We start from the raw sequence: 9,655 nt of genomic DNA, 5'->3' as shown, positions 1-9,655 counted from the left end.
TCTCTCTCTCTCTCTCTCTCTCTCTCTCTCTCTCTCTGTCTCTCTCTCTCTCTCTCTCTCTCTCTCAAACACACTGAGCATGAAAAACCCAGCAGCATTGCAGTTCTTGAAACATTGCAGTTCTTGAAACACTAACATTAAGGACACCTGCTCTTTCCAGGACATAGACTGACCAGGTGAAAAGCTATGATTCCTTACTGATGTCACTTGTTAACCTCTTGGGGCTAGGTGGGACGCTAGCGTGCCACCCGTGGTGCACTCCATCAACAGCAGGTGCATTTCAAGAGCGGCAAATTTGAATCCAAATAAATGTCAAAATTCAAATTTTTCAAAAATACAACTATGTTACACCATTTGAAAGATAAACATCTCCTTAATCTAACCACGTTTTACGATTTCAAAAAGGTTTTACGGCGAAAGCATAAATTTAGAGTATGTTAGGACAGTACATTTACAAGAGTTGTGTGTAATGTTTTGTCAAGTCAAAGACAGGGTCACCAAAACCATAAAACCAGCTAAAATGATACACTAACCTTTTACAATCTCCATCAGATGACACTCCTAGGACATTATGTTAGACAATGCATGCATTTTTAGTTCTATCAAGTTCATATTTATATACAAAAACAGCGTTTTACTATGGCATTGATGTTGAGGAAATCGTTTCCCTCCAATAACCGGCAGTCAAGTCAGCGTCACAAATTAAATAATTAAAATTAGAAAACATTGGTAAAATATTATATTGTCATTTAAAGAATTATAGATTTACATCTTTTGAACGCAATCAACTTGCCAGATTTAAAAATAACCTTACTGGGAAATCACACTTTGCAATAATCTGAGCACTGTGCCCAGAAAAATACGCGTTGCGATACAGACTAGACGTCATGTTGGGGAGATCTAAAATCGAAAATACTATGTAAATAATCCATTACCTTTGATTCTCTTCATCAGATGTCACTTCCAGGTATCACAGGTCCATAACGAATGTAGTTTTGTTCAAAAAAGCTCATCATTTATGTCCAAAAATCTCCGTCTCGTTAGCACATGATGTAAGCCAGCCGGACTTCTCGTCATGAACGAGGGGAAAAAATATATTTCCGTTCGTTCAAACATGTCAAACGTTGTATAGCATAAATCATTAGGGCCTTTTTTAACCAGAACATGAATAATATTCAAGGTGGACGAATGCATAGTCTTTTATAACGTATTGGAACGAGGGTACCCAACATGAAGTAGCGCGCCAGGTGTCTAATGGGACATCACCGTTCCATGGCTCTTGTTCGGTCAGATCTCCCTCCAGAAGACTCAAAACACTTTGTAAAGGCTGGTGACATCTAGTGGAAGCAATAGGAAGTGCCAAAATATTCCTAAACCCCTGTGTTTTTCAATGGGATAGGTTTAAAGTCAATACAACACATCAGGTATCCACTTCCTGTCAGAAAATGTCTCAGGGTTTTGCCTGCCAAATGAGTTCTGTTATACTCACAGACACCATTCAAACAGTTTTGGAAACTTTAGAGTGTTTTCTATCCATATATAATAAGTATATGCATATTCTAGTTACTGGGTAGGATTAGTAACCAGATTAAATCGGGTACATTTTTTTTATCCAGACGTGCAAATGCTGCCCCCTAGACCCAACAGGTTAAATCCACTTCAATCAGTGTAGATGAAGGGGAGGAGACATGGTTAACTTCTCTAGGGTCGGTGGGACGAAATCGTCCCACCTACGTAACAGCCAGTGGAATCCTGTGGCGCGTTATTCAAATACCTTAGAAATGCTATTACTTCAATTTCTCAAACATATGACTATTTTACACCATTTTAAAGACAAGACTCTCGTTAATCTAACCACACTGTCCGATTTCAAAAAGGCTTTACAACGAAAGCAAAACATTAGATTTTGTCAGCAGAGTACCCAGCCAGAAATAATCAGACACCCATTTTTCAAGCTAGCATATAATGTCACATAAACCCAAACCACAGCTAAATGCAGCACTAACCTTTGATGATCTTCATCAGATGACACACCTAGGACATTATGTTATACAATACATGCATGTTTTGTTCAATCAAGTTCATATTTATATCAAAAAACAGCTTTTTACATTAGCATGTGACGTTCAGAACTAGCATACCCCCCGCAAACTTCCGGTGAATTTACTAAATTACTCACGATAAACGTTCACAAAAAACATAACAATTATTTTAAGAATTATAGATACAGAACTCCTCTATGCACTCGCTATGTCCGATTTTAAAATAGCTTTTCGGTGAAAGCACATTTTGCAATATTCTAATTAGATAGCCCGGCATCACAGGGCTAGCTATTTAGACACCCACCAAGTTTAGCCCTCACCAAAGTCAGATTTACTATAAGAAAAATGTTATTACCTTTGCTGTTCTTCGTCAGAATGCACTCCCAGGACTTCTACTTCAATAACAAATGTTGGTTTGGTTCAAAATAATCCATAGTTATGTTCAAATATCCTCTGTTTTGTTCGTGCGTTCAAGACACTATCCGAAAGGGTAAAGAAGGGTGACGCGCACGACGCATTTCGTGACAAAAAAATTCAAAATATTCCATTACCGTACTTCGAAGCATGTCAACCACTGTTTAAAATCAATTTTTATGCCTTTTTTCTCGTAAAAAAGCGATAATATTCCGACCGGGAATCTGTGTTTTAGTACAAAGAGAGAGAAAATAAAAACATGGGGTCGCCTCGTGCACGCGCCTCAGTCTCATAGTACTCTGACCGACCACTATCCAAACGCGCTAATGTTTTTCAGCCAGGGGCTGCCTCGACATCATTCAGCTTTTTCCCGGGTTCTGAGAGCCTATGGGAGCCGTAGGAAGTGTCACGTTACAGCAAAGATCCTAAGTTTTCAATAAAAAGAGTCAAGAAGCTCAAGGAATGGTCAGAGAGGGCACTTCCTGTACAGAATCTTCTCAGGTTTTTGCCTGCCATATGAGTTCTGTTATACTCACAGACACCAATCAAACAGTTTTAGAAACTTTAGGGTGTTTTCTATCCAAAGCCAATAATTATATGCATATTCTAGTTTCTGGGCAGTAGTAATAACCAGTTTAAATCGGGTACGTTTTTTATCCGGCCGTGTAAATACTGCCCCCTAGCCCTAACAGGTTAAAGAAGGATTTTTAAGCCTTGAGATAATTGAGACATGTATTGTGTGTGTGTTCCATTCAGAGGGTGAAGGGGCAAGACAATTATTTTTAAGTGCCTTTGAACGGGGTATGGTAGTAGGTGCCATGCACACCAGTTTTAGTGTTTCAAGAACTGCAATGCTGCTGGGTTTTTCATGCTCAACAGTTTCCCATGTGTATCAAGAATGGTCCACAATTTTTTTTATTTTATTTCACTAGGCAAGTCAGTTAAGAACAAATTATTATTTACAATGACAGCCTACCAGGGAAGAGTGCAGAACAACCTTTTTTTTTTTAATACTTTGTCAGTTTGGGGATTTGATGCAGCAACCTTTTGGTTACTGGCCCAAAGCTCTAACCACTAGGCTACCTGCCACCAGTAGGTACAGATATATCATCTTTGTTTCCAGTCAGATAACACCACCAGCACTCAGATATTTAGAGGGGTTGGGTTAAATGCGGAAAACACATTCCAGTTGAATGCATTCAGTTGTATAACTGACTAGGTATCCCCCCCCCCCACCCCTTTCCCTTTACAGTTGACTTGAGTACAGTATACCTCTCTCCTCTTATCCTTTTTACCGTTTAGTTATAGGACAATAGGTATTTGATAGACGTGAAAGGATAGACACAGAAGAATCCCAAGAGGGCATCAGAGTATTTCCAGTCCAGGTAACAGTAGTGTATGGTTTACAGTAGAGACTGGAATAACTAGATATTGTTTCTGTCCCCTCTGCTGGCGACTGACTCACAGCACACGGTATCTGACCTCTAGTTGCACGGAGTCCTACTGTTACATCAGTGTTGCTCAATTCCAGTCCTCGACTACACATTGTTATTGTAACCCTGGACAGATCACTTGATTCAGCTTGACCACTTATCCTCATCGTTTTTAGTTTTACAGTAAGCTCCAAAAGTATTGTGGACAGTGACAATTGTTTTTGTTTGTTTTGGCTCTGTACTCCAGCACTTTGGATTTTAAATTATACAATGACTATGAGGTTAAAGTGCAGACTGTCAGCTTGGGTAAACCCATCCATATTAGGTGAACCCATCCATATTGGTTGAACCGTTAAGAAATTACAGAACTTTTTGATTCACTTTTATTGTAAATAACAATGTTTCATAAACATTTCTACATTAAATGTGGATGCTACCATGATTACGGATAGTCCTGAATGAATCGTGAATAATGATGAGTGAGAAAGTTACAGACGCACAAATATCATACCTCCACAAAATGCTAACCTCCCCTGTTATTGTAATGGTGAGAGGTTAGCATGTCCTTGGGGGTATGATATAAAATGCTAACCCCTCCCTGTTATTGTAATGGTGAGAGGTTAGCATGTCTTGGGGGTATGATATAAAATGCTAACCTCCCCTGTTGTTGTAATGGTGAGAGGTTAGCATGTCTTGGGGGTATGATATAAAATGCTAACCTCCCCTGTTGTTGTAATGGTGAGAGGTTAGCATGTCTTGGGGGTATGATATAAAATGCTAACCTCCCCTGTTATTGTAATGGTGAGAGGTTTGCATGTCCTTGGGGGTATGATATAAAATGCTAACCTCCCCTGTTGTTGTAATGGTGAGAGGTTAGCATGTCCTTGGGGGTATGATATAAAATGCTAACCCCTCCCTGTTATTGTAATGGTGAGAGGTTAGCATGTCTTGGGGGTATGATATAAAATGCTAACCTCCCCTGTTGTGGTAATGGTGAGAGGTTAGCATGTCCTTGGGGGTATGATATAAAATGCTAACCTCCCCTGTTGTTGTAATGGTGAGAGGTTAGCATGTCTTGGGGGTATGATATAAAATGCTAACCTCCCCTGTTGTTGTAATGGTGAGAGGTTATGTCACGACCGTCGTATAAATAATTGGACCATGGCGCAGCGTGAGTAGACTTCCACATTTTAATGATAGTGAAACTTCCAAAACAACAAAGATATAACGATCGTGAAATACGTGGCACTCATACAAAACAATATCCCACATAGTAGGTGGGGGGGAAAAAGGACACACTAAGTATGATCCCCAATTAGAGGTAACGATTAACAGCTGCCTCCAATTGGGAACCATATACACACACCAACATAGAAATATAATACCTAGAAACCCCCCTAGTCACGCCCTGACATAAAACACCATAAAGAACCCCGAGGGCTCTCTATGGTCAGGGCGTGACAGGTTAGCATATCCGGGGGTATGATATAAAATGCTAACCTCCCCTTTACTTGTAATGGTGAGAGGTTAGCATGTCTTGGGGGTATGATATAAAATGCTAACCCCTCCCTGTTATTGTAATGGTGAGAGGTTAGCATGTCCTTGGGGGTATGATATAAAATGCTAACCTCCCCTGTTATTGTAATGGTGAGAGGTTAGCATGTCTTGGTGGTATGATATAAAATGCTAACCTCCCCTGTTATTGTAATGGTGAGAGGTTAGCATGTCTTGGGGGTATGATATAAAATGCTAACCTTCCCTGTTATTGTAATGGTGAGAGGTTAGCATGTCTTGGGGGTATGATATAAAATGCTAACCTCCCCTGTTATTGTAATGGTGAGAGGTTAGCATGTCTTGGGGGTATGATATAAAATGCTAACCTCCCCTGTTATTGTAATGGTGAGAGGTTAACATGTCTTGGGGATATGATATAAAATGCTAACCCCTCCCTGTTATTGTAATGGTGAGAGGTTAGCATGTCTTGGGGGTATGATACTTGTGCGTATGGTATTTTGGAGCTCACTGTATATACTGTAGCTACAGAGAAGGTTTTTAGCTGTTGTGTTAATACCACTGATCTACATAGACGTATGATATGACATCTATCAGTTCGCAGCCTTACTGTTTCCTCCTGTGTGTGTGTGTGTGTGTGTGTGTGTGTGTGTGTGTGTGTGTGTGTGTGTGTGTGTGTGTGTGTGTGTGTGTGTGTGTGTGTGTGTGCGTGTGCGTGCGTGTGTGTGTGTGTGCGCGTGTGCGTGTGTCTGTGTGTCTGTGTGTTCCAGGTAGTGACAGGTTCTATATGAACATCGAGGATATGATTGGATACCGGCCTGCCATCTTCATCAAATGGTGCTGGATGCTGCTGACCCCAGGCATCTGTGCTGTGAGTTTAGAACACTGGATCAACCAATCAACCATCTTCAACTGTATCATTCCCTGTGTTAAAATGTCTCCTCTCCTCTCCTCCCCTCCCCTCCTCTCCTCTCCTCTCCTCTCCTCTCCTCTCCTCTCCTCTCCTCTCCTCTCCTCTCCTCTCCTCTCCTCTCCCCTCCTCTCCTCTCCTCTCCTCTCCTCTCCTCTCCTCTCCTCTCCTCTCCTCTCCTCTCCTCTCTCTCCTCTCCTCTCCTCTCCTCTCCTCTCCTCTCCCCTCCCCTCTCCTCTCCTCTCCTCTCCTCTCCTCTCCTCTCCCCTCCCCTCTCCTCTCCTCTCCTCTCCTCTCCTCTCCTCTCCTCTCCTCTCCTCCCCTCTCCTCTCCTCTCCCCTCCCCTCTCCTCTCCTCTCCTCTCCTCTCCTCTCCTCTCCCTCTCCTCTCCTCCTCCCTCTCCTCTCCTCTCCTCTCCTCTCCTCTCCTCTCCTCCTCTCCCTCTCCTCTCCTCTCCTCTCCTCTCCCTCTCCTCTCCTCTCCTCTCCCCTCCTCTCCCCTCCCCTCTCCTCTCCTCTCCTCTCCTCGTCCAGGGTATCTTCCTGTTCTTCCTGATTAAGTACAAGCCTCTGAAGTACAACAACGTGTATATCTACCCAGACTGGGGCTACGGTATCGGCTGGATGATGGCCCTGTCCTCCATGGTCTGCATTCCCCTAGGAGTCATCATACAGCTCTGGAAAACACCTGGCAGCTTCTCAGAGGTCTCCCTAACCCTACGACTAATGTTACTGATACACTATCAATCAATCACGCAATCAACCTTCTCAGAGGTCACGCTGATAGTCACGCTGATAGTCACGCTGATTGTCACGCTGTGTGTCACACTGATAGTCACGTTGATAGTCACGCTGATAGTCACGCTGATAGTCACGCTGATAATCACGCTGATAGTCACGCTGATAGTCACGCTGATAGTCACGCTGTGAGTCACGCTGTGTGTCACGCTGATAGTCACGCTGTGTGTCACGCTGATAGTCACGCTGATAGTCACGCTGTGTGTCACGCTGATAGTCACGCTGATAATCACGCTGATAGTCACGCTGATAGTCAGGCTGATAGTAGCACGCGCTCCGGCAGGTATATTTCACTGGTCACCCCCAAAGCCTATTCCCCACTCGCCATTACGGCTAAATTATATATATTTTTAACTTACGGAGGAATAGACGTGTGTGAAGAGCGTACGGAGAGAAGCAGGTGAGTGAGGGCTGGTAGGGGATGCTGAGAGAAGCAGGTGAGTGAGGGCTGGTAGGGGATGCTGAGAGAAGCAGGTGAGTGAGGGCTGGTAGGGGATGCTGAGAGAAGCAGGTGAGGGCTGGTAGGGGATGCTGAGAGAAGCAGGTGAGTGATGGCTGGTAGGGGATGCTGAGAGAAGCAGGTGAGTGAGGGCTGGTAGGGGATGCTGAGAGAAGCAGGTGAGTGAGGGCTGGTAGGGGATGCTGAGAGAAGCAGGTGAGTGAGGGCTGGTAGGGGATGCTGAGAGAAGCAGGTGAGTGATGGCTGGTAGGGCATGCTGAGAGAAGCAGGTGAGTGAGGGCTGGTAGGGGATGCTGAGAGAAGCAGGTGTGCTAGGGCTGGTAGGGGATGCTGAGAGAAGCAGGTGAGCGAGGGCTGGTAGGGGATGCTGAGAGAAGCAGGCGAGTGAGGGCTGGTAGGGGATGCTGAGAGAAGCAGGTGTGCTAGGGCTGGTAGGGCATGCTGAGAGAAGCAGGTGAGTGATGGCTGGTAGGGGATGCTGAGAGAAGCAGGTGTGCTAGGGCTGGTAGGGGATGCTGAGAGAAGCAGGTGAGCGAGGGCTGGTAGGGGATGCTGAGAGAAGCAGGCGAGTGAGGGCTGGTAGGGGATGCTGAGAGAAGCAGGCGAATGAGGGCTGGTAGGGGATGCTGAGAGAAGCAGGTGAGTGAGAGCTGGTAGAGGATGCTGAGAGAAGCAGGCGAGTGAGGGCTGGTAGAGGATACGGATAGCTGATGATATGAGCATGAAAGTGAAGTGGATATAATCGGACCTGAGCATACAAGAGACTAGTGGCTGTTGCTTCAATTCGTAAACAAAACTGACTTTATGAACATTTTATAACAGTGTGTTATTTAGATCGTCTCGTACGTTGTCAAGGAGGGCGGTCACGTGTGTTAGCAAAGCGGAGGTCCTCGGTTCGAGCCAGGCATGAGCCGAACAAGGAGGAAGTGACACTCGCTAAGCAAGCAACGTAACGTCCGTAACACTCACATCACTGGAGATAGCGTTACAATGAGGGCTCAGATATAAACCATGTGTGAGGCGGAGGATGCAAAACGGACCTTAGATCCATTGTCCCACCTCAGCAGGATCTAATGAGAATCTCCCTTCTCCTTCTCTCCCCAATCTGCCCTCTCCTCTCTTCCTGTCCTCCTCTCCCTCTCTCCCTGTACAGAGGATGACTTTTCTGACCACCCCCAGTCCAGATCTGGTGATGAGAGGTAAACTGGCTGGTATGAGCCCCTTCACCATCAGACCCAAGCCCAGTAAAGAGTCAAAGAAAGCTGCAAAGATCTCTACCATCACAGAGAAGGAGACCCATTTCTAACGCTTCTCAAAGTCCAACCACTGACCAAGCCTCTGTCTGTCTGTCTGTCCCCAACCACAACCACAATGAAGACAACAACAACAACAAACAAACAAACAAACAAACAAACAAACAGACAGAAGAGAATAAAGGACTGTTTTATTTTGTTTAAAAAAAAAGAGAAAGAAGTTATCACATAATTACTAGTCTTGCTTCTTTTTTTTTAGCACAAACTTTATTAACACGTCATCTACGTTAACATTATGACTAAAGAGATCATTTTTAACGATTAGAAGAATGTCAAGTTTATTGATTGAGATCGGCATGATATCTTGCAAAGTTATTCGTGTCACTGTACTCTTAGGATGCTATCAATGTGCTGTGTAACTGTAGGTCTTTATCTTTAGCCCCATGTTGACTCCAATGCCTCCCCACAGTTGTGTCAAGTTGTCTGGATGTCCTTTGGGTGGTGGATCATTCTTGATACACACAGGAAGCTGTTGATCATGAAAACTCCCAGCGGCACCTACTAAGACATCCCGTTCAAAGGCCTATTCACCCTCTGAGTAGAACACACACACACACACAATCCATGTCTCAATTATCTCAAGGCTTAAAAATCCTTCTTTAACCATGTCTCCTCCCCTTCATTTACACTGCTTAAAGTGGATTTAACAAGCGAGATCAATAAGGGATCATAGCTTTTCACCTGAATTCAGCTGGTCGGTCTATGTCATGGAAAGAGCAGGTGTTCTTAATGTTTTGTCCAGTCAGTGTACAGCAGTACTGCTGGGACCATGCT

General features: G+C 44.0%; 1 protein-coding gene across 2 annotated transcripts in view; it reads left to right on the top strand.

Annotated features, from left to right (window-relative positions):
- Positions 1–8,990, top strand: part of slc6a11b (solute carrier family 6 member 11b) — a 79,254-nt gene extending 70,264 nt beyond the window's left edge. For both annotated transcript variants that reach the window (XM_014168361.2, XM_014168360.2), the window contains exons 13-15: positions 6,172–6,272; positions 6,845–7,015; positions 8,722–8,990. In XM_014168361.2, coding sequence (XP_014023836.1) covers positions 6,172–6,272; positions 6,845–7,015; positions 8,722–8,874 — 425 coding nt within the window. In that variant the 3' untranslated portion in view covers positions 8,875–8,990. The remainder of the gene's footprint in view (positions 1–6,171; positions 6,273–6,844; positions 7,016–8,721) is intronic.
- Positions 8,991–9,655: the final 665 nt, after the last annotated feature.

This window comes from Salmo salar, chromosome ssa22, assembly GCF_905237065.1.
Source record: "Salmo salar chromosome ssa22, Ssal_v3.1, whole genome shotgun sequence".
NCBI classification, from domain to species: domain Eukaryota; kingdom Metazoa; phylum Chordata; class Actinopteri; order Salmoniformes; family Salmonidae; genus Salmo; species Salmo salar.
The sequence above is the reverse complement of the archived record's forward strand: the minus strand, read 5'-3'. Positions and strand labels throughout refer to the sequence as shown.